Source organism: Panthera uncia, chromosome E1 (genome assembly GCF_023721935.1).
Source record: "Panthera uncia isolate 11264 chromosome E1, Puncia_PCG_1.0, whole genome shotgun sequence".
NCBI classification, from domain to species: domain Eukaryota; kingdom Metazoa; phylum Chordata; class Mammalia; order Carnivora; family Felidae; genus Panthera; species Panthera uncia.
Window position 1 is genome coordinate 14,033,722 of NC_064814.1, and position 24,134 is coordinate 14,057,855.

Genomic DNA, 24,134 nt, shown 5'->3' on the forward strand with positions numbered 1-24,134 from the left:
GGAAGGGACACTTATGGCCTCTGGCCTGGCCTAGAGAAAATCCAGGCCTCCTGTAGTGGGCCCTCCATCCTCAATGTTTTGGAAGTGCAGGGAGGGGCAGCTGGGGATCTCCACAGATTCGATGGGGAACAATAAGAGCAACTGAGGGAGAAGGGCCTCAAATACAGGTTGGAGATTGTGTCTCAGAGCTGAGGTTCTATAGTCCTCCCAATACTCACTCACCTTTCTGGCCCACCCTGGATGAGAGGGGCAGTGGGGGCTAGGGCAGCAGCTCCAAGGCAGTGTGGATTTTGAAGGTGGGCAGAGAGTAGGGCTGTTTCTGACCTTTATTAGTTGTGTGCCCTTGGGCAAGTCAACTAACCACTGAGTCTGTTTTCCCATCTCTAAATGAAGATGGCAATACCTACCTTCCCCAGTCACTGTACGGATGAATGAAAGAAGACCTCTGGAAGCATTTCTGTAATTGCTAGACTTCAGGGATTGTTATTCACCAAGGTGAGAGGCCACCCTACGTCCCTGGAGGGACAGCGTCAAGGAGATATTTTTTTTCTCCTCTGCGGAGCCTGCTCCTTTCTCAGCCTGGATGCTGGCTTTGATCCTCTGTTCCCCAACCCCTGCGCTTCTCCTTGAGACCGCCTTGGTGGTCCCCAGATTCCCGTACCTTGCCTTTTCCCATAGGCGCCCCCGTTATAAAACCCTGGGGATGTCGGTATGGGCGCAGAGTTGGTCCAGGGTGGGACAGGTCCGGGGGTCTCGGTTGGCCTGGATCTGCGCTCCTCGCCATGCTTTGGGGCTCTCGTTTGCAGATGGTTCCCTCTGATCCTCAGCTCCTCTCTGGACCAAACAGATGAGGGGAGAAACAAGGGGTAGGGGGCCTGGAAGGGGGTTCCCACCTTCTCAGTCCAGAATCCGAGAGGGAGACCCAGCCCTTGCGCCCCAACGCCGCACCGTCATGGGTCTCCAAGCCGAGCACGCAGTTGCTGGCATCCTCGGCAAGGAGGTTTGCCCCCTCCGACTCCCGGAGGTTTGCCCCCTCCGACTCCCATGCCGTGACCCCCCTCACCCAGACCCCGCCGATCCCCGGCTCCGAGCGAGCGGGAGCATGCGGTTCTAGGACCCGGAGGCGCCGCCGCGCGCGCGGCGCCGCCTCTGCCTCGCCTCGGCCGCCTCCCGCTCCGGCAGGTGAAACGGCGCCCGCCGCCCCCTCTGCGGCAGGTGAAGCGGGTCGCCGGCCCCCTCCGCGCAGCGCCATGGCTGCGGCGGACCCCCGGCCGGCTCCCGGCGCCCGCCCCCTCCCTCCAGCCCGCCCCCCGGGGGCAGGGTGCGTAGCGGCGGCGGCGAAATGCGGTTTGCGCGCTCGGGGAGCGACAGCAGAAGTTAGAAAATCGCCGAGGGGGGAGCCCGCGCCGCAGCTTCCTGCCCCCGGCCCAGCCCTCTGTCCCCCGCGGCCTGCAGCCTGACTTCCTCCCCCCACCCCGCAGCTCGCCGCCCGGCTCCTCGGACGGGGCCGCCCCGATGGGACGCCGCGCCCCGGCCCTTGCGCGCAGCTGAGCCGAGCGCCGCGGAGCCGAGCCGCGCCGCCGCCGCCGCCGCCGCCGCCAGCCTCTGCCCTGCTCGCCCCCCAGGCCGGGAGCCTCGTCCTCGGTCCCCCGGAAAGCTGGATTTCCGAGGCTGGAGGCGCCTGGCCGACTGGGTGGGGACCACCATGGGCAACGCGGCAGGCAGCGCGGAGCAGCCCGCGGGCCCCGCCGCGCCGTCCCCCAAGCAGCCCGCGGCGCCCAAGCAGCCGATGCCCGCGGCCCGGGAGCTGGAGGAGAGGTTTAACAGGGTTCTGGTGAGTGTGATCTGACGCGCTCTGGGCGCGGGCGGGGGGCGGCTGGGGTTCGGCACGCGTCCCCGCCCCCGGGGGCTCAGGTACCGCTTGGAGATCCCCGGCCCAGTGGCTGGCCCCTACAGGGGGTGGGAGTGACAGTGGCTTCTTTCAGAGTGACTTAGCACTCTCCCCCCAAAACTTTCTTCTGCAGTCGCCCAGTCTGCCTCCCCAGGACACCCCCTTCCCCAGCGCTCCTGGGTCTAAAGGTCTAAACAGAAATGTCCTGCGAGGAAGTTGGGAGCCTAGCACGCAAGGGGGGTCCTGGGGCGTCCCCTTCCGCTCTGCACGCAGGCCCGGCCACCAGGCGAGGGTCGTGGAACATCTGCTTTTTCTTAGGGCCAAAGATGGAAGGGTGACATTTTAATGTGCTGGGGGCTGGAGACCGAGTTCAGGTGTTTGGTCCTGATTTGTTGGTGCCTGGGCTGCTGGGAGCTGAGTCCTCAGATCACGCAGAGGAGGTGTCTGTATCTCTCACCCCCTGCATGTCCAGGAGAGATTGCCTGTGGGTCCTTATCGTGGGCATTTCCTCCAGCCCACTGAGGGGATTAAGGGTAGGAAGGGCGGGCGGGGTCAGGATGGGTTGGTCACTCTGGCTTGCGGTGGGACAAAAAGTCTGGAAGCATCCCCCCCCCCTCCCCACCTTCCCCACTATCACCTGCTGGAGGAATTGGGGGGCTTGGAGACTAGGTCACTGGGGAGGAAGCCATCAGCTCTGGCTGAGCCTGGAGACAGTCAGGATGTGTTTGGGGAGGGGCTCCAGAGCAAAATCAGGGCTCCCTAAGACCTGGTGCAAGGCAGAAGTAGGGAAGGGGAAGGGCCACTCATTCTCACTTCCCTCTCCCTGTCTCAGCCCTGTCCCAGGCTCCTTTCTCTAACTAATTGCCTGGTGGCCTGTCTGCTGTCAGCTCCCTTGCTGGACTCTGGGTGACAGGCGAATGAGGCCACGCTGTGCTTTTTCCCAGGGGGCACTTCTCAGTCTAAGCAGGCTGGCACTGCAGGTCTGGGGGGGGGGGGGGCAGCAAGGGAGGTGCGGGCAATAGAGCAATGCTGGCTTGTGGCAGCACTCAATTCTTTGTCCCCTCCAGCTCTTTGACATCATTTCCCCTCCCTTGGCCTGTTATTAGGCCGTACTTACCAGATTCTCTGTATGGCCCTTCATGATAGTTCCTGGAAATCTTGGCTGCCCCCTCCCAGCAGGAAGGCTAAGAGGGGTCTGGGGGAGCTATGGGGTGGGGCGGGGTCTGGTCTATCCTTGCAAAGACACCTTGCTTGATTAGGGGAGAGGGAGGGACTCTGAGGGACACCTCACACCAGGCTAGGCCCTGTTTCCCCCATCTCTCCACCTGCTCTCCCTTCCTCAAACCCATGGCCTGCGCAAAGCTCAGCTGAGCTGAGCAGATGGGGGAGGGGGCAGAATGAAGAGAGACAGTCTCTGGGGGACCATCTGGGGAGCCTGAGTTGGTGGTGGATCCCTGGACCCCTGCCAGCCTTGTGAGGGTGGGAGGATATGGGTCTCTCTTTCCCCCCAAGTGTGTGTCTGTGGACAGGGGTGGGACAGGCTGTCAGGGTGAGGTGCGGTCTCTATCATACACACGCTAATGGGGAGGAGCTGTGTGAATAATTCAGACCACTGGGAAATCCAAAAGTCAAATGGTGAGGCTCTGATGCATGTGTAGTTCCTGAGTGCCCTGCTTGTGTTTTGGCCTTCTCTCTGATTGGCTGAGCCTGATGCTAAATGCCATTGGGAGTCCCTGAGTACCAGGGTGTGGAGGGCGGAGGCCCAGGGATGGCTCTTAGAGGGTGTCTTCATGGAGAAGGCAGCGGTAGCTGGGTAGAAATCTAGGGCAGCAGCACCCAATGGGGCTCAACTTCCCATCCTGGCTCCCAGGAACCCCAGTGTGTTTATATTTGGCCTTCTTTCTGGGGAAGGAGCAGCCTGTCCCTTGTCTTCTGTGGGCAGAACTCACCCAACCCAAGGTCACTTGACTAAGAACCTGGCTCCCCTCACTCCCCACCAACAAGGGCATGAGCCCCGCCCTGGGGTGATAGCCTTGGCCGCTGCCTGCAGCTGCCTGGGCCAAGTATTTGGCTAAACCCACAGGCCTGGCAACGGGTCATGCAGGGTGCGCCTCCATCAGAGCACTGCCTCCATGGCCGGGGCTGAGTCTGGTCCTTAGTGAATGTGTAAGAGGAGAAAAAGGCTCAGACTGCCGAGAGTGATGAACCCATCACCCCCAGGGATCCCAGAGTCTTGATGGGAAAAGCATCACCCTCCCCTTCGGATATAGTCACATAGCCCCAGGGAACCTCTTCCTTTCGCTTAAACAAAACCCTTTGGTCCCTGGTGGAGGGTAGGATCCTGCAGCCCCAAACCACTCCTTGGCTCTTGGATGCGGGACCCATGTGTGGGTGAAGGGCGCCTCCACCAAGGCTTATGGCCAGATAGGAGATGAAGCTTGCTCTCCCTTTCCCCACAGTGGCCTTTCTCCCATGCAAGGGTGTTGGGGGGCTACTTTTCTAAGAAGGCTGTGAGCGAGAGGTGCCCCTGCTTAAAATGGGGGTGGGGAGAAAGAGCAGGTTGGCCAGGGTTTCCTGCTGCTGCCTTAGCAACAGTGGAGGAGCGATGGCTGCCCAGCGACATGGGCCTGCTGGAATGGTGGGAAAACCAGCTGGCCAGACATCAAGCTCTTGCCTCTCTTAGGCCATGCCCAAAGCTCATGTCTTCCTTGCAGACCTTCCCCTGTAAGGATCAGGGTTTGGGTTGGCAAGGCACTCTTTCCAGGCCGTCCAGAAGTTCTGTGCTTATGGCCAGGCATTGGATACTGCTGATCTGTCTGGTCAGAGAGGAGCCTGTAACCTTGGGGCCAAGGGACCAAGGAAGGTGCCCGGGATGTTGTGCTTGAGGCCGAGAGTGATGCTGATCCACACGGAGACTGAACCGTTTGGAGAGGAGTTTGCCTGATGGGGCCTAGCACCCTGGGCTGCCCTTAGCAAGTGCCTAGGGATGTGGACATTTGGCAAGGCTGTGTGGGGAGGTCAGGACAGCCTCCAGCAGCATGTGGACCCTGGGAATCCTGCTTTCAGCTGGACCCCTTCCCTGAGGAGAAGAGAATGGGGCTGTGGCCATGTGGGCAGATATCGGGCCAGATAGGGGCTGTGGGGCGACATTCTTAGCAGGCGGGGCTGGCACATGTCGACCCTGGAAACCCAGGGATATGGTAGGCATGATTCACAGGGACATCTGGGGCCAGTTGGCAAAGAGCTGGGTGAGATGGGCAGGAGCAGATGGGGCTGCCCTGGGGGCTACCTCTGCATTTTTCCTGAGGGCATGGAACCCTGGAAGGTGGCTCCGTCCTCCCCGCCTCTGGGAGGGGCCGGGGTTACTCAAGGGAAGGGCAGAATAGCTTCCTGAGCTTCGGGGTCATTAAGTCAGGGGGTGGGTTTTGTCTTTGCCGCTTCCTACCTGGATGACCTTGAGCAAGTTACTTAACCTCTCTGAACTTCAGTTTTCCCCATGTGTAGAAAGAGAATACCAGTAGTATATGCTGGCCTCCTAGGGTCGTTGAAGGATTACCGAGAGTGTGCCTGACACAGGGCGAGTGCTCCAGAAACTCTCCCCCGCTGTGAGGAAGGGAGCGACATTGGAGTGGATAGAGGCCTCTTCATATTGGAGGCCTCCTAGGCCCTTCCAGCCTGTGCCTTTCCCCTCTACCCACCTCCATTACCAAGACCAACCAAGGTTGCCAACTTTAGCCATCACAGGCCAGGCTGCCCTTGGCTGCCATCATGCAGGGCCGCCACAGCGGGGCCTAGACCGAAAACTTGCCTGGTGGCCGGAAACCACGAGAGGGAGGGCCCACCTCTCCTGGAGGGTGGGGCAGTGGCGGTGCTAACGGTAGCTGTGTGCACATGGGGAGGGGGTGGGGAGGCCTCCACTTCCCTCTGAGAGACGGTGTACTGGGAGGGGGGGGTTCCCCAGTGAGTAAGAGCTCAGTGTGGGCAACAACAGGAAGCGTAGGGTGCTGGGTGGCAGGAAATGGGGCTGGCTGTTCCTCGTTCCTCAGACAGGGGGACTGGGGCCAGTCTGTCTGCAGAAGACCCCTGGGGGTCCGGGACCCACATTTCTCACTGCCTTCAGTGCTCTTTCTTCCAAGGAAACACAGTCTTCTTACCAGCTTGCCAGCTAGGTCACCTCAGACAAATGACTTCATCGCTCCGTGCCTCAGTTTCCCATTTGTGAAATGGGGATCACAATAGCATTTACTGTGTCAGCTTCTTTTTTGAGGTTTAAATGAGTCAGTAGATATAAAGCACCTAGAATGGCACTTAGCACGGAATGGGATGTTTGGGGAATATTTATCATTATTATTGTTGCTGTAATTCTCCTACTAGCCTGGATTGTATGGGCAGTGCCTGCTGTCCTGGCTCCCACCTGGCTTGCCCTTGTCCCTGCCACGGGGACCCTTCAACCCTGACGGGAGAAGCCATGAGCTTTTTGGGACTCTCAGCACCTAATCCTGGGACTAGTCACCTAGAGCCCTCCTCTAAGTCAGGGATTGTCTCTAATAGCCCCAGAAAATCTACCTACTGGAACTTTGAAACGTGGATTGATTGCCTTTGGAGAGGTGCTAAGAGCTCTAAGACAAAGGCCAAGACCATGTAGAGGTGGCGGATGGAGACACTTCCTGGCTTCTGGGCCCATCAGGCTGTGGAGCCTCTGTGGGGCTGGTCTGAGACTGGGCTTGGTACCCAAGTTCAAGGGCATTCTGGGACTCAAAGGGCCACACGTCATGAGGAGAGGGTGGGCAGGTGGGTTGGGACAGTCTCAGTTCAAACTGAAAGTGAAACTGGAGGGTGTGGTTGTGTCCAGACGCAGACAGAACTCCTTCAGTCACCAGGGACACCTCTCCAGATGTCAGCGGTGGCGGGAGGGGGGAGGGGCGTTGTTGAAGGAGTACGGCAGAAGCTTGCAAGGGGCTGGTCTTGGGTGAGCGAGGCTGAGGGCCCCTCTGGCACCTGGAGAGGTCGCGGCAGGGAGGGAGAATGATGTCTACACATTCTAGTGGAAAGACTGGGGGATCAGCTCCTTTTCTTGACCACACCTTCAAAGATGGATCTTACCTGTCTCTTCCTGGAGCCAAAGCATTAAGGGCAGCAAGGAGAGGGGAGCTGAAGGGTCAGTTCATTGTTGGCCAAGCACTGGAGACAGGTCTGTTTTATCTGGATGTTTTCACAAACTTCTGCTCACCACACCATCCCTCTCCTTGGGGTCTTCAATGGACTCCTCCCCCAGGCCCCAGTCTGTGAAACGCCTCTTAACAGCGTGCGTCACTGCAGAGTATTATTACATCAAAACCCATCTTCCACTGGGTATTCCTGGGAGCTCTGGGAGCTGGGAGGCAGAAGGGAAGTGCGCCCATTTTATGGAGAAGGAAGCTGAGGCTCAAGGAGACGGAGAAGTTGTTGAGCCCAGGGCCTGGCTCTCCAGGATCCAGTGTGGGTTCTTCCGCCTCACAGCTTCCTCTCCCCGTGTCCCCTTACGGGAGGCAAGTGTCCCTCCTCCCCACCCCTGGACCTCCGTGTCCTTGCCTGTCCCTTTCGAGCGGTGTCAGCCAGCCTCATCTACTTCTCTCCCATGGTGCTGCCTCCTTGCTGAGGGCCCCGGGTCTGGGGTCTGTTGCCGTGTTCCAGGACGCCTTCCCTCCACCCCGAGTCAGTGGCACCCTTTGGTTCCTCTCTTGCTCCTTAGGGTACCGTCTCCTCGGTGGGCACAGCCGAGGAACAGCTGCTAATTAGTGCTCAGCGCTGTCAGAGCTATTTCTGATTTCCGAGCCTAAATTTAGCCCGTCTGGCAGGCTGGCACGTAGCCTCGGGGGCTTGAGCACGCCCAGGTGGGGAAGGGGACAAGGGGTGCTCTGCCCTCCACCACTGCCGGGACAGGTGTACCCCACAGCAGAGGCCTTTTCCTCCCCAGTAATAACCATGGGGCTGCCCCCCGCGGGGAGTGGGCCAGGGTGCTGCTTCAGAGTCAGCTCTGGGCTCAAAGCCAGCCCCGCTCCCTACTCTCTGGTTTTGTAACCTTGGGCAGGTCACTAAACTAATCTGTACTTGCACCTGTGAGATGGGGATGAGGGTGTGTGGTGGTGAGGACGTCACCCTCGTGGAGGGCTCAGAGCGGTGCCGGGCAGGGTGAACATCCGGGCAGAGCTGGCGCCCACATTTGTTGGGGTCGCTATTTTGACTATGACTGGTAGCTGCCTCTAGAAGTGCCACTGGGGCCATTCCAGGAACCAAACAGGTCCCTGGAGTGGGCGAGGGCCTGGAAAGACCCGTGTTGGGAAGCGGCTGTCCCCTGTAAGGCTCAGGTGCTGGGGCTCAGCCGTCCCCTCATTCCTCCTCGTCCCTTCCCTTCCCTGCCACCACCTCCCTTCTCTGGGTTGGCCACTGTTCCAGTTTCTCTGCGTTGCCTGCCTTCCTGCTCCTTCCTTCCCCCTCAGCCTTGGCCCCCTCTGCCCTGCCCCACCCTGGATCTCTGTGATCAGGATCAGGAGAGACCAAGGAGAAAGAAAGGCAGAGAGAGAGAAAGGTCCCAGGGGCCCTTGCCTCAGCTCCAGGGGCCCTTCCTAGGCAGTGTCTCCTGTAGTGGCGGGGGCTGTTCTGGCTGTTGGTGGGTTGGGGAAAGGCAGCAGATGAGACAGCAGTGGTTTCCTCAATCCAGGGGCTCGCTTTTGCAATGGGGAGAAGAATGACATATCCCCATCCCCAGCCGGCCTGGGGGGCCTGGGGGATAGGCAGCTTCACCTCTCAAGTGGGGCCTCAGCCGGAAAGCTTGAGCAATGGGGGCTGAGAGCACCCAGTTTCCTGTTGTCTGGGGCTGACCTAAGGCAGTGATTTTTTTTGGGGGGGTGAGTTCTGGCCAGAGCCCCAGAATGAAGCCCAGCACCCCAGAGAGGAAGCTGGCTGAGGAGCCCCGGGTGGGTGTGGCCCTCTCTCTGCTCCAGCTGTGGCCTCCTCTCAGGGCCATGTGACTGAGGACGTGTAGTCTGAGCCACCAGAGCTGGTGACGGGGGCCTTTTGACTCTGGGCTGGGGATTCCTGGAGACTCCCACCTCCCCAGCAGAGATGGGGCTCCTTGAGGGCAAGAACTATCTTTTGGGGCCTGATACATAATAGACCCTCTTTAAACCTGGGATTCAGTGAATTGGGGTAAACTGGCATTATCTTCTGGGTCTGTTAGGAAGACATGCCAAGTTCAGGGGGGGGCCAGGGAACCCCTAGTGCAGGCAGCACCAGGCAAGACCCTATACTTGCCCTGTGAGGGAGGAGCTTGACAGGCACGTCTGTGACTGGAGGATCGGGCAGAGCAATGCTGACCTTTCTTAGCTCCTGAGGGGAGTCCCAGCCTGGGCCACCGGCACCACAGACCCAGCATGCTGGCGGCTGTCTCTAGTTCCTATGTCTGGGTGACCTTCCCCAGGAATCCCCCTGTGCCCTGTAGCCATGATGCACCTGCTAGGAATTCCCTGCCTGTCTGACCGTAGCTCCCTTGGCCCGTCCCCATGTCCTCCTTCCAGAAGTGATGAGGAGGGAGGGGGCTGGACAGGGCTAAGGAGGAGACCACTGTTGCCATCCTTGTGAGAGGTTTTCTGCTGTTTGTGAGACACTGGTGCCCTGGGCCAGGACTGCATACAGTCCGGATGGTGTCGGCTGGCACACAGGGGTGGGGCAGAGTCCAAGACTGGCCATATTTGGGCCCGGCTGCAACTGGGTCCCCTGTTAGCTTCCCACTCAAATGGAAGAAGAGTTGACTTTCCCCCTTATTGCACGTGGGGCAGTGAGTCAAAAAATGCCCAAGGTCCCAGGAAGTCAGGCTGAGAACCCACGCTCTCACCGCCGGGGGAGACATGCTAGGGAGGGGGTGTGTGGAAGACGGAGCCCAGGCCCTGGAGCCAGGCCGACTCAGAGTCAAATCCCAGTGTCACTTTCTAGCTTTGCGGTCTAGGGCAAGGTGCTGTATCTTTGGGCCTGGGTTTTCTCATCTTCTCATCGGCTAACGCTACTTATCTCCTGGGGTGACAGGGATTCATGCTTATGACAGATCTGCTAGGGAGCTGCCCCCTGGTGGTTTCCCTGAAAATGCCTGTGCTCCCTTGGCCCCTTGCATCGGGACCCCAGGCTCAGGGTCATTATCTTGTCCTTCCCCTCTCCAGAACTGCATGAACTTGCCCCCGGACAAGGTGCAGCTGCTGAGCCAGTATGACAACGAGAAGAAGTGGGAGCTCATTTGTGACCAGGTGGGTACCAGGCCCCTTCTGGCCTCAGGATGCCCTGCCCTGGCTGTCGGGGTGGGGGGAGGGGGGTGCTGGCAGGAGAGGGGGCACTGCCATGCTGCCCATCGGGCCAAGACTCTGCCCAGAGGCCTGTGTCGCATCTGCAGAGGGTGCTGGGGTTGTCTTCAAGACTCTACAACCACCCTCCCTTGAACATGGGCCTCCCCAGGGACCTTATGAGTCCCTAGCTGGGCTGGGTCTGCCCTATGAAGAGCTGGCAGGGGCTCATCACCTCCTTGCTGTCACCCACCTCCTTGCTGAGCTTCCCGGAGCAGCATCTGTTGACCCTCCAGCTCTGGGCTGTGGAAGATAGGGGGGCAGCCCCAGGGTTGGGCATCTTTGACCCCATGGGAGGTGGGGAGGAAGGGGCAGGATCCCTGTCCTTCTTTCCCTCGGGCCCAGAGGAGCTGCAGTCAACCAAGCAACAACCCAAAGGTAACCAGTTCCCAAGTGGCCGAGCGAGAAATAGAACTCCTGGCTTCTGGTGCTCATCCAGGCACCTAGGGTTGCCATCTTCAGGGCTCACTGGCTGCCCCTGCCTCTCCAGCTTCCAGGGCCGCTCTCCGGGGTAGCAGGGAAGACCCCTCTCCCACTGCTAAGCCAGGGTGGGGCCTGGCTGCTGCAGTGATTCAGTGAGGGAAGGAGGCTGGGGGTGGGGAGTTGGGGAGCAGGGAGCCTCCCCTGGGAGCCAGGGCTGGGCCTTTGGCTCCTGCTAATGGACCGGAATGGGATGAGCAGGCTGTGCGGGAGTCTGGGGGGTAAAGGCTGGGCCGTGTGGGGAGGATGGGGAGCTGCTTCTAGAGGCTCTCAGGCTGCTGTGGAGGTCTCTGCCACTTGGCCTGGTATCTCAGGCTGGGGGCTCAAGGGCCTGGGAAAAGCGGGAATCCTAAAGGATCTGGGCTGGGAAGGATGGGAGCTCCTCTGGGTAGGGGGCCTCTGATGTGGCCCCTGCTTCTTTGTGTGAGTGGCTGTTGGAGCCCTGGGTGGGGCAGGGGAGTTAGGAGTTGCTTTGTTGAGCACTGGAGATAAGCACACACAGACACCTACCAGCACAGGTAAATGGGACAGCTGGGGAGGAGCCGTGGGGAAGGGGCCCTCAGAGCGTTCTTCCTCCCTGGACTCCCAGGGAGGGCAGGGCCTGGGAAGGTCCCACCTACTGGCAGGTCTGAGTCCTCCTCCCCACCCCCAGCGTGGTGGGTTGTGTGGCAGAAATGACCCCTCCAAACTCCACCGGTGGGAGTGGAGTGGGGGGGGGGGTGCGCTGTGCTAGGGTTGTGGCTTGTGAGGCCATAGTGAGGAGTGAAGGCTAGGTCTGGGACCGGGGTCTTTTAATGACGTGGTGGGTTGTTTGGTGATATCTTTGGTATTTCAGAGGGGTCCTAAGATAGCCTGGGACCTGGGGTCAGAGCTGAGAATGGGATTCTGGGGCAAGGGCTGGTCATTTGCCCCGGGTTGGCTCTGGCTGCTTCCCTGTACACCCTGTTCTGTCTCCCCAGGAGCGGTTTCAAGTCAAGAACCCTCCCACAGCCTATATCCAGAAGCTGAAGAGCTACCTGGAAACCGGTGGGGTCGGCCGAAAGGTAGCAGCGGACTGGATGTCTAACCTGGGGGTATATGTCTCCCCCTTTTTCTCTGTCCCTTTCCCCCTGCACCTTCCAAGCTCTGGGCAGCTAGAATAACTGTGTGTGTAAACTTTTTGGTGGGCTTGTGTGGGCACGCGTATGAATGCGTGTGCATATTTTTAGGGGACTGGGAGGGCTGCGGGCATGTACTTTTTCCACGTTCCTCTGCATATTCTGCATATGTTTACATCCACTTGTGGGTCCACTTGTGCGTATTTGTGCTGTGTGTGTGTGTGTGTGTGTGTGCCCCATGTGTCTGTATGCGGATGTATGGGTGTCTTATATCTGTGTACCCAGGGTGCTTGTATGTGGATGAGTATGTGTGTGTGTACAGCCAGGGTATCCATATTTGAATGTGTGCGTACCCTATGGCTGTGTGTGTGTGTGTGTGTGTGTGTGTATGCGCGCGCGTGCGCAAGCATGCCGCATGTCTGTGTGTGGAGGAATGAGCGTGCACCCTGCGGGCCTGTGTATGGGGCTGGGAGTAGCCTGAGAATGCTTATTCTGCTGGGCAGGTATGTGGGGGTGGTGGGGGAGGCTGAACATGAAAGGCCAGTGGTAGGGGGAGGGCGCGGGCTGCTGACTTGCTGCCTTGGGGCTCAGTGGGCCTGTGGGAAGCCCAGACGTCACCCACCAGACTTTCCTGTCCTTGGCCCCCAGTTTAAGAGGCGAGTTCAGGAGTCCACGCAGGTGCTGCGGGAGCTGGAGATCTCCCTGAGGACAAACCACATTGGGTGAGCGAGGGCTCAGATTTCCTGCTTGGGGGCCAGGGAGAGCTCTGCCTCCAGACAGCCCCTGGGGCTTCCCCTTGCTATTCCCCTGTCCCCCTTGTCCCCCCACCCCTGCGTAGGCTGTGCCTGTAGGCCATTTCTGGGTTGGGTGTCCAGGACAGCTTCCTGGCCTCCTCTCTGCTCACCCCTCGAGGCATGGCTGGGCCATGGGTCCTACCTGAGCCCCCTAGCATCTCCTAGCATCACTGGGTCTTCTGAGGTTGGGCTGGTTGGTGTCTTCCTGGAGACGGGGGAAGCCGCACTGGAGCCCTGGCTGTGCCTGTTCTGTGCCCACTCTGGGCAGGACCTCCCTCCTGGCTGGAACTCAGGGAGCCCTGTGCCCTGCAGGTGGGTGGAAGAATTCCTCAACGAGGAGAACCGCGGCCTGGATGTGCTCCTCGAGTACCTGGCCTTTGCCCAGTGCTCCGTCACGTAAGCCCCCTGCTCCAGTCCTCATGCTGTTCCTCCGAGCCCTGATCCCTGCTTCCCTGCACCTCATCCACTGCTTGGGCCACGTCTAAGCAGCCTGAGTCCACCTTGGGTTCACACAAACCACACCCTGCACGGTGGGCGGTACCCCTTCCTAAGGGCCTGCATGGATATGGAGGGACGTGGCCTGGGGTGGCCAGCTGGGACTTGGGTGGCTTCCTCTTCTGTTCCACCATTCCCTTGTCCCCTAGTCTGCCCAGAACAATGCTGAGAACACAGCCTCTACCTCCCAGCCTCTAATCTCTCCTGCACATTCGTCTGTCCCCTCAGTTTCCCCCACCCCTCTCTTAAGTGCTTCTGCAGTGTTGGCCTCCAGCTCCGCTCTAATCCCTGCAGGTATGACATGGAGAGCACAGACAACGGGGTCCCCAGCTCAGAGAAGAGCAAGCCCCTGGAGCAGTCGGTGGAAGATCTCAGCAAGGGTCCATCCTCGGCCTTGCCTCCTCAGCCCAAGAGTCGCCACCTGACCATCAAGTATGTGCGTCCCATTGCAGGGTGGCAGGGAGAATAGAGAATTCACCCCTGGATTTCTGTACCCAGCCAGCCCTGCCCCTGGCCCTTGGGGGTGGTGGGAGGGACAGCCTGGCATTGGGGATCACAGTAAGGGCCTCAAGCAGGGTTTGGGAGATGGGTGTGTTAAGAAGCCTTCTAGGGATGGGCACTTAGAAACTGGAGTCTGGGTGGTCTGGGATAAGTAGGGTGTTTCTGGGTCAGTGAGACCCTCCCTTGTATCCATCTAACCCCGTCTTCTTTCCTGTGCGGCCTCCAGGTGCCCCCCTTCTCCCCGGTACGTAGCCACCTGGGGGCAGGTGCATGCCTGGTTGGCTCCCTGGGTGGGGTGGGGTGGGGTGTTCATCTGACACCCCTGAGTTCATCTGCTGTGGATAGGCCACCCCACCTAACATCGGACATCCAGCTGAGAGGCAGGGAGAGGGAAGGAGTCAGCCCTGGAGCCTCATGTGGACTCCCAGCTTCCATCCTTCCCACTTTGGTCTAGGGGACCGACTTCATATTAAGCCTTTCAAACTCTCACAATATGTTTTTTTGTTTGCTCATTCATTCATTCATTCATTCATTCAACAAATATATTTTTAGCATGTCCTATGGTGGCAGGTACTCAGGAGACAGATCACCCTGCTCTTGGGAGCCCTTGGTCTAGAAGGCGACAGTGTATGACAGGCTATCATGGAGGTGTGGCTGGGAGCTCTGAGAAGGGAGGTGGCTACTTTCTGGAGCATCAGGAAGGTTTCCTAGAATGATACCACTGGAACTATGTCTCACAGATGGATTCGGGCTTTACAGGCAGTGGTGGGGACAGGGAGGGGCATTCCAGGTGGAAGGAACAGCATGACCAAAGACTCAGACATATTAGAGCAGTGACGGGAGAAGGGCAAGGTAGCAGATGGAGGGAGGAGGTGGGGCTTCCCAGTGTTGTTGGAAATGTGATAGAATTGTCAAGAGGAACTGATGTGGAAGTCATGATTGGCGGATCTGCAGCAATGAAAAAAAAATCACATACTTTTAAGCAGAGAATTATGAAGGACACTGGTACAGCACTTAACTATGTATCAAGCACTGTTCTGAGCTCATTTCATAGTCCCCAAAACCCTATCAGGAAGGTACTATTATTACCATTCCTATTTTACAAATGAGGAAACTGAGGCACAGGGTGATTAACTAGTCTCGTAAGTGGTGAGCTGGGATTTGGACCAAGACGGTGTGTGTGAATTCAGGGTTGACCTTTCAAGATGGAAGATGAGCCCATGAGGCTGTGAGTGCCACCTTGTGGATTTCCAAGCTTTGGCTGTCTTCCCTCTTTGGGCTGTCCACCTGCACAACACAGCAATCCTTTCTGATGCCAAGTTGCTGTTAAGGGTCTTTGCTTTCCTGACCCCCTCCTTATCCCCTTGCAGCATGCCAGGCCCCAGCCTAGGGGCCAAGGAAGCCTTCCTGCCCTCAGCTGACCTCTTTGGTTGGGTGGATGGGAATCAGTGGCCTAATGTTCCAGACGTGCCTTCTGAGTGGTGGTGGGTGGTGGGGGTGGGAGGCTGGGTGTAGGACGCTGACCCCTGCTGCCTCTTCCCTACCCCACCAGGCTGACCCCAGCCCACAGCAGGAAGGCTCTGCGGAATTCTCGCATTGTTAGCCAGAAGGATGACGTCCATGTCTGTATCATGTGCTTGCGTGCCATCATGAACTACCAGGTTGGTCAGTGAGCACGAGGGCACTGGGGGACCCAGGAAGCTGGGCCTGTCCTCACCGGGGGCTGCCTGAGCTGCTGGGGTGCAGGGACCAATGGTCCCCCGACCCTGTTGCCCACTGGAGAACCCTGTGGATGGGGGCTGTTGGGGGTCTTGAGGCTGATCAGGTCTTGAGAGGAAGCCCAGATGTCTGCCCCCTCCTAGTGAGGTCCTCTAGAGTAATCTGGACATGACTGGGGGCATGGATATGTCTCATGTGGGGACCCAGGCACACCCACCAAGGAAGGCTGGACACAGGGCCCTCGGGGAGAGCAGCTCAGGATTACTTTGTTTGGAGGAGTGGCCGGTGAGGCCAGTCCTCCTTTGCTTAGCACGCCTTTGAGGGCTCTCTGTGTCCACGGTGCTGAGTCCTAACACTGGCTTTTGCACAGACAGAGTCGGTTAAAAAGAGGAGCCAGGCTTTGGCAGCACAGAACAGGATATGGTTGGATATCAAAAACTTCCTAAGCTTGAGGGCAGTTAGAAACCAGAATGCAATGGCACCGACAGTGCTTGAGGTGCTGGACAGGACAGTGCTGTCAGTCCTGGGGGTCTGCCTGGAGGAGCTAACGTTTTCTCTCTCCCTAGTCTGGCTTCAGCCTTGTCATGACCCACCCAGCCTGTGTCAATGAGATTGCTCTGAGCCTCAACAACAAGAACCCCAGGTGAGGTCCAGGCCCCTAACATTTCTCCACATCTGGATTCTCCTGCCACCAGCCCCTTGCCTGCGCTGTTCCTCAGTTCTCAGGACTCCCTTCCAGGCTCCTTCCACTCCTACTCACCTATCAGCTCCCCTGCCCTCCCCCAGCCAGGTCCACATCCACCCTTGCTGTGGGGCCTGCCTTCAAGGGATAGACTGCCCCTTCTCTCCCCAGAACCAAGGCTCTGGTGCTGGAGCTGCTGGCGGCTGTGTGCCTGGTGCGAGGAGGACACGACATCATCCTTGCAGCCTTTGACAATTTCAAGGAGGTATGAACCACCCGCCCCCCCCCCTCCCGCCAATGTCTTTGTTCTCTAGCACTGACTGTTGCTGGCAGCTGTGGCCTCTGCTGGGGGCAGCTGGGAGTGCTGGGTGGGCATTCGGGGAACACAGGGTGGGGACGATCTGGGATGGGGAGGCTTTAAAGGGAAGGGAAAGGCCAGGTCATGTTGGGGTGCTGCCTAGGGCAACAGGGACAGCTGAACAGGGGATCTGCTGAACCTCGGACCCTCAGCCTTGCCAGGTCCAAACTGGGTTTGATCCACACACCTCAGAGTTGCATACATACACCTCTCTGATTCTGGCGAAGTAGGTGCAGGACAATATGATGCATAAGATGGGATATGCTCATTCATTCCTTTAATGAATATTTCTTGAGTGGGCTCTTGGGGCCCATCAGTGAACAAAAGAAACAAAGAAGGCAGGGGAAGACATCATAAACAGTATAATAAATGAGCAAATTACCTAATGTGTTAGAAAATGATAAATGCTCTGAGGAAAAAGTCAGGGATGCTGGAGGGACAGGAGGAATGGGTTGCAGGGTGGTCAGGGGAGCTTCATCGAGATGGTGAAGTTTGAGCAAAGCTGTGAGGGAAGTGAGAGACTTGGTGTGGTGGCGGCCTCGAGTAAGAGCAACCGGGCAGATGGGAGAGCAGGTGCAAAGGCCCTGAGGTGGGAATGTGCCAGGACCCCAGTGTGGCCAGAGTAGAGTAAGCACAGAGAGGGCTGGGGGAAATGGAGACGGGGGGAGAGGTTTTTGAGCAGAAGAGTGACACGGCCTGACTTGGATTTAACGTGGGAGGAACCTGTAGAAGCACAAGGGTGGCAGCTGGAAAAAGGCTTAGGAGGTGTGTTGCTGGGGCCCTAATGACAGCCATTCTCCCCCCCCAGGTGTGTGGGGAGCAGCACCGCTTTGAGAAGCTAATGGAATATTTCCAGAAAGAGGACAGCAATATCGACTTCATGGTGAGCTCGGGACTCCAGGCTGGGCCCAACCACCCTCAGTGTGAGGGGCAGTCAGGGGCCCTGGGCATCTGGGATCTGGGCTCTGCTCCTGCAAAGTATGAGGATTGAGAGGTTGGTGGGGAGGGGAAGCTGGAGGGAGGGGATGCGGCGTGTAGGGGGAAAATACGGGGAGGGACAAAGCTGGGTTAGCAGAGTGAGAAATGGGGAAAAGGAGAGAGACTTGGGAATAAATGGGGGGTGGTGGTGGAAGGCACTGAGCTCCCCCACCCAGAGGATCACAGACCGACGTGCTCCTGTTCCCTACTCCCCAGGTGGCCTGCATGCAATTCATCAACATCGTGGTACACTCTGTGGAGAACATGAACTTCCGTGTCTTCCTGCAATATGAGTTCACCCACCTGGGCTTGGACTTGTACTTGGAGGTGAGCCCTACATCCTCCCGCCCCTCTGGGACTCAACCACTTGCCAACTGCAGAGTATGGCTCTGTGGTTAGCAGCATGGGTGTTGAGGTCAGGCAGATCCGGGTTCAAATCCTGACTCTGTCACTTCCAAGCCCATGTGACTTTGGATAAGTCTCTTCTCTCTGAGTCTCAGCTTTGCCATCTGTAAAACAGGAGAGTTAGAAAGATGATAATGACTCTAAATAGAATGAGGCAGAACGTTTTCTGCCAGGCACCGGAAGGGTTCTAGGTGGCCCTGGGTCTGGCTCTGGGAGGATCAGCCTCAGACAGGCACATAATGGAGAGCACAGAGATACTGGGCCGTATTGGGATCTGGCTCATGCTGGATGGGTCCAGGTCAAGGAGGAGTTCCTTGCCCCGGGAAAGGTTAGGCGGAGGGGCTTGGTGCTTCCGGGTCCAGCCTGTGCAGAGAAGCCGCGGCTTTTCCTGATTCCTTTCAGAGGCTGCTTGGAGAAGTGGGGACTTTGGGATTGGATTTTTATCATTTTTTGTTATTTATTTTGAAAGACAGAGAGAGAGAGAGCGCGCATACACGCACACGTGAGGGCGAGAGCCAGAGAGGGAGAGAGAGAATCCCGTGCTGTCACCTCAGAGCCTGACGACGGGCTGACGATGATCATGAGATCATAACCTGAGCTGAAATGAAGGGTTGGACACTTAACCAACTGAGCCACCCAGGCTCCCCTGGGAGCCAATCCCCTGGGATTGGATTTTTAAAAAGCCAGGATTAACAAAAGGTGCAGAGCAGGCTGGGGTGATATATCCATGCAATGGAATATTATTCAGCCATAAAAAGGAATCAATTACTGATACATGCTACCACGTGGATGAACCTTGAAAGCATTACGCTAAGCGAAAGACGCCAAGTCACCAAAGCCCAAATACTGTACGATTCCTTTACATGACTGTCCGGAATAGGTAAGTCCACAGAGGCAGAAGATAGATTGGCGGTTGCCAATTGGGATTGGGAGAGGAGAGAATAGGGACTGACTGCTAACAGGTACAGGGGTTTTTTTGGGGGTGATAGAAATGTTCTGGAATTAGACATCGGTGATGGTTGCACAACCCTGTGACTATACTAGAAGCTATTGAATTATACGCATTAAAGTGATGAATTTTATGGTATGCGAATTATATCTCAATAAAAAGAAAAAGCAGGCTGGGGCTCAAGCCCCTTCCCCTGGGCTCTAGCGGTGATGGGCGGTTCTGAGAGACCCCTCACATTGGGCCTCACCCTGTTCCTTCTGTCTGGGGGACAGAGGCTTCGGCTCACCGAGAGTGACAAGCTGCAGGTACAGATCCAAGCATACCTGGACAATGTTTTTGATGTGGGTGCGCTGCTGGAGGACACGGAGACCAAGAATGCTGTGCTGGAGCACATGGAGGAGCTGCAGGAGCAGGTGGCCCAGGTGGGAGGTGCTCCTGAACTTGGCCCAGCACATCGTAGGCCCCCAGGGCTTCACAATCGCATCAGGCCCTGGGCCTCAAGCCCAAACAGGGGGTGGCTGTCTGCCTGGTTCCAGACTTTGACCTGAATCCACATCTTGGGTGTCTTGTTCGCTGGGTTCCTGCGCTGTGGGACCTCTGCAGGAGGCAGGCCCCTCCTCTCCCTGTGCTCAGAGCCCACATCCTGGCTTGGGCGGAACTAGGTGCCTGGGGCCCCTCCTAGCCCAATCGCCTCTCCACTCACCTCCGTCCTCAGTGGTGCCCTGGTTTCTCCTCCTGAGAGAACTTTAGTGCCCTCAGTGCCTCACCTACTTGGGTTCAAGTGCCAGGCTCAGCCCACCCGCCAGCACATCCGGAAGCCTCCCCCAGCCCTTCAGGCAGGCATGCCTGCTGCCGCCCCCTCACCGGCGGTACCAGTGCCCAGCGGCGGGTGGGAGCTCACCATGTGCTGTGCCACAGCTGACAGAAAGGCTTCGGGACGCGGAGAACGAATCCATGGCCAAGATTGCCGAGCTGGAAAAGCAGCTAAGCCAGGCTCGAAAGGAGTTGGAGACCCTGCGGGTGAGGCTGGCGGCGGAGGGGGCCGGGCCGGGGGCAGGCCGGGCTCCCGCGAACTGACCCGTTGGGGCTTCTAGGCTTGACACTTCCCTCTACCCCAGTAAGAGGGTGGGGGCTATGTGCCAGGCCTGCTGCTGGGCACTGACCCTTCTCCCGGGATTCACAGGAGCGCTTCAGCGAGTCGAACCCCATGGGTGCCTCTAGGCGTCCTTCCGAGCCTGAGAAAGTGCCTACCCCCGTCCCTGCACGGCCTTCGGCCCTAGAGCTGAAGGTGGAGGAGCTGGAAGAGAAGGGGTTAATCCGTATCCTGCGGGGGCCCGGGGATGCTGTTTCCATCGAGATCCTCCCGGTCGCTGTGGCAACTCCAAGCGGTAGTGACGCTCCGACTCCGACTCCGACTCCCACTCCGGGAGTGCCCACCGGCTCACTCAGCCCAGGTGCGCAGGAGCTGTAAGCCGGGGTGGGTGGGCATGGGGGAACCAGTGTCTGGAAGGGGGGCCTGGGGACGTCTCGGGCCGGGACCGTTGCAAGAGGTAGGTTTGGGTTGTGGGCGTGGTTCAGGTGGACGCCAGATGGTGGACGTGGGCCCAGTGCGCATGCGTAGGGAGGGAGGCGGTGGCGAGACCACCCAGGCCCAGAACTTGACACCCCTTCCCCTCCATCTTTGGTTCTCTGTTCTCTTTAGGCTCAGATCTCCCACCTGCGGCAGAACCGGAGCCGGTTGCCGGAGCAGCACCCCCACCGCCACCGCCCCCACTGCCCGGCCTCCCCTTCCAGCAGGAAGCCACGCCTTTGGCGCCCCCTCTGGCCTCACCCCTCCCTGGCAGCTCAGATCCCCCGCCCCCTCCCCCACCCCCACCCCCGCCGCTGCCGGGAGACTTGCCGCCCCCACCCCCACCGCCACCGCTGCCTTCTGGCACAGATGGGCCGGTACCTCCGCCGCCCCCACCGCCTCCTGGAGGTCACTCTGATGCCCCAGAGATGGGCCCAGGTGAGTGGACCACCCAGGGCTGGGGGTGATATGGAGAGAGGTGCCGTGCCTAGACTTGTGTCCTCCAGGATGCTCTGTCTGGGGGCCTCCTGTTGCCTTCTGCCTGTCCCGTCTGGCCACTTTGGGCCCTGGGTCCTGCCAACCACCCCACCCTCACCTCCCTATGCTCACCACTCCCTCCCTGTCCCAGGAGTAAAGGCCAAGAAACCCATACAGACCAAGTTCAGAATGCCACTCTTAAATTGGGTGGCCCTGAAACCCAGCCAGATCACAGGCACCGTCTTCACTGAGCTCAATGATGAGAAGGTGCTGCAGGTGAGTGTGGCCCTTCTTTGCTCCCAGTGTGGGCACCAGAGGAGGAGGGGGCTTGTGTGGATCATGCTGGATCATCTCCTCCACCCCATTGTACAGATGAGGGCATGGAGGCCCAGGGATGGGCGTTAAGCTAAACTGGTTTAGTATATTGGATAGGCAGTGTATCCTGACTCCCCTGGAGGCTTTCCCCTTCCTCCCTGCAGAGGGCACATCCCTCCCCCCAGGTCTGGTCTCTCTCTCTTTCTCTTTTCTTTTGATTTTTGTTTATTTTTGAGAGGGAAGAAGAGGGTGAGTGGGGAGGGGCCGAGAGAGAGGAAGACAGAAAATCCGAAGCTGGCTCTGCGCTGACAGCAGAGAGCCCAATGTGGGGCTTGAATTCATGAACTGTGAGATCATGACCTGAGTGGAAGTCGGATACTTAACTGACTGAGCTACTCAGGCGCCCCCTTGTGTCCACTCTCCTCTTAAGCTTCTCTCCCACCACTCCCACAGACAACCAGGGCTTCAGGCCTTCTAATTCTACTTTTAGTTTTCCAAAAGTGATGTGTTCTCTTGCCTCCAGGCCATTGCTCATGCTGTTCCTTCTGCCTGGAATGCCCTTCCCTGTCTCCCCCCGCCCCACCTTTTTTTTTTTTTTTTTTTTTTAATCCCTGGCCAATTCAGCTCTTCCTTTGGCTGTAATGGCTTGGAGTGTGGGTGCCCTGGATTGGGTGCAGCTCTTCCTCCTCAGTGCTGTCTGTACTTCCCCTGTATCCCCCATCAGGGCCTGTGGTCAAGCTGGGTTACTGGGTTTTTTTCTCTGTGGGTTGTGTTGTGTGGTCAGGGCTGGTTAGATTGTTCAGCCAGGAATATATCAGACCCCAGCCCACCTAGCCCCAGCTCTTCTCCTTGTGCCCTCAGGAGCTAGACATGAGTGACTTTGAGGAGCAGTTCAAGACTAAGTCCCAAGGTCCCAGCCTAGACCTCAGTGCTCTCAAGGGTAAGGCAGCCCAGAAGGCCCCCAGCAAGGCCACCCTCATCGAGGCCAACCGGGCCAAGAACCTGGCCATCACCTTGCGCAAGGGCAACCTGGGGGCTGATCGCATCTGCCAGGCCATCGAGACGTGAGTACTTTTGCCCTGGGATTGTAGGTAGCCCAGCCCCTCTACTAAACCAGGGTCATCAAGTACCTAGTAAAAGAGTCCCAACTATGGGACAGAGCCCATCAAACTTCATGCTAACCCTGGTCAGGGAGTTAAGCCTGGGAACCTTGTTCCCATTTTCAGGCCGAGAAAATAGCCTATGCTGTGAGTCCACGCCCAGACTGAGATGTTCCCATTTCCTCCCTGCCTCCTTGCCCAGCTTTGGGAACTCAGGCTCTGGCATTTACAGCTGTGCATCTGCCACTGACCTATGATAGGGACCTCAGGCTTCCCAGCTCCCAACTTCCCTTGACACCTGCCTCTTGGTCCCTGAAGCTGTTGGCAAATAGTGAACACTGAAGTTCATTTATTCAGTCAAGGAAATGGACGGGGGGATGTAGTCCTGCCTCAAGAACTGGTGGGTATAGAGTGATAACTACCCCGCCTTTCACCAGGTACGACCTACAAGCCCTTGGCCTGGACTTCCTGGAGTTGCTGACCCGCTTCCTGCCCACGGAGTATGAGCGTAGCCTCATTGCCCGCTTCGAGCGGGAGCAGCGACCCATGGAGGAGCTGTCGGAGGAGGATCGCTTCATGCTGCGCTTCAGCCGCATCCCGCGCCTGCCGGAGCGCATGGCCACGCTCACCTTCCTGGGCAACTTTCCGGATACTGTGCAGCTGCTCATGCCGGTGTGGGCGGGGCAGGCAGAGCGGTGTGGGCGGGGCGGGGCGGGACTGGCAGAGCGGTGTGGGCAGGGCGGGGCAGGCAGGGCAAGTGGGGGCACTGTGTTCTGGGTTGGGGTTGCGGAGGGGGGCAGCTACTAGCCTCCAGGAGGGCATTTAGGGGTACTTGAGCCTCCCATGGGCTTGCCTCCCACCCTGCCCCAACTTACCTTACCTCCCCAATCCGCCCCTCCCAGCAACTGAATGCCATAATTGCAGCCTCAATGTCCATCAAGTCCTCTGACAAACTCCGGCAGATCCTGGAGGTGAGAGCCCAGGGCAAGGGTCTGGGAAGCGGGGCCCACCTATGGCTCCTTGCCCGTTCTGGGTCGTGTGAGAGGGAGATCCGGGCCTTGCTCTGTCTGTACCCTTGGGATGCAACAGTTATGTTCTTAGCGCTCGCAGACACGGAAAGACAAAACTAAGGCAGGGGTGGAGGTCACGATTAGCAGAGTACCCACACCTGCTTAGTGGAGTCTCAGGGAACCAGTAGAAAGACCATGATACTACAGCCTAGGTGATGTCAGCAGCACCATTTTGGGTAGGAATGGCAGAGGACAAAATTGGGTATGCCAAGGGGCACCTGGCTGGCTCAGTCCATTGAGCATGCAGCTCTTTATTTATTTATTTATTTATTTATTTATTTATTTAAGTTTATTATTTAAGAAATCTCAACACTGAACATGGGGCTCAAACTCACAACTCTGAGATCAAGAGTCACATGCTTCTCTGACTGAGCCTGTCAGGTGCCCTGAGCATGTGACTCTTGTTCTGGGAGTTGTGGGTTCAAACTCCACATTGGATGTAGAGATTACTTAAAAATAAAGTCTTTAAGGGGCACCTGGGTGGCTCAGGTGGTTAAGTGTCTGACTTTTAGTTTTCGCTCAGGTCATGATCTCATGGTTCATGAGTTCCAGCCCCGCCTCGGGCTCTTCGCTGACAACGCGGAGCCTGCTTGGGATTTGTCTCTCCCTCTCTCTCTCTGCCCCTCCCCGGCTTACTCTCCCCCTCTCTCAATAAATTAAAAAAAAAAAATCTTAAAAAAAAAACAGGGTACGCCATGCATTGTGTTAGCCATATGCATATGTCAGACATATATACAAGCATGTACGTGTCCTAGACCTGAAGGGGCCATGCAGGAGAGTAGTGGGGGCTGAGTGTGTGGGGCTTGCTTTTCGCCACATTTTCTTGTGCAACTTATACTCGGGAGGGTTTCCTCAGCCCCGGCAACCTCCTGAACTCTCCCCCC

At 57.9% G+C, this 24,134-nt stretch overlaps 1 protein-coding gene across 3 annotated transcripts; it reads left to right on the forward strand.

Annotated features, from left to right (window-relative positions):
• The first annotated feature begins 1,417 nt into the window (after window positions 1-1,417).
• On the forward strand, window positions 1,418-23,508 carry FMNL1 (formin like 1). Of its 3 annotated transcripts, none has more exons than XM_049636306.1 (20): window positions 1,418-1,834; window positions 10,084-10,167; window positions 11,700-11,783; window positions 12,486-12,559; window positions 12,944-13,027; window positions 13,421-13,558; window positions 13,854-13,871; window positions 15,180-15,288; window positions 15,913-15,989; window positions 16,200-16,293; window positions 17,195-17,269; window positions 17,581-17,691; window positions 18,991-19,140; window positions 19,637-19,738; window positions 19,902-20,172; window positions 20,421-20,726; window positions 20,917-21,041; window positions 21,942-22,144; window positions 22,618-22,852; window positions 23,083-23,508. In XM_049636306.1, exons 1-20 carry the CDS (start codon window positions 1,706-1,708, stop codon window positions 23,308-23,310), a joined length of 2,697 nt encoding a protein of 898 aa, XP_049492263.1. In that variant the 5' UTR covers window positions 1,418-1,705; the 3' UTR covers window positions 23,311-23,508. The 3 variants fall into 3 exon arrangements, with proteins under 3 accessions (XP_049492263.1, XP_049492260.1, XP_049492262.1); XM_049636303.1 differs by having other exon boundaries at window positions 1,419-1,834; window positions 11,700-11,813; XM_049636305.1 differs by lacking the exon at window positions 13,854-13,871 and having other exon boundaries at window positions 1,423-1,834; window positions 11,700-11,813; window positions 23,083-23,506.
• The last annotated feature ends 626 nt before the right edge of the window (window positions 23,509-24,134 follow it).

What these genes read in the sequence shown, in the direction of transcription:
- FMNL1 (XM_049636303.1), top strand. Translation starts at nt 1,706, where the DNA reads ATGGGCAACGCGGCAGGCAGCGCGGAGCAGCCCGCGGGCCCCGCCGCG. An exon ending in ACTGGATGTCTAACCTGGGG is followed by an intron (nt 11,814 to 12,485) that starts GTATATGTCTCC and finishes CTTGGCCCCCAG; the next exon opens with TTTAAGAGGCGAGTTCAGGA. An exon ending in ATGATGAGAAGGTGCTGCAG is followed by an intron (nt 21,042 to 21,941) that starts GTGAGTGTGGCC and finishes TTGTGCCCTCAG; the next exon opens with GAGCTAGACATGAGTGACTT.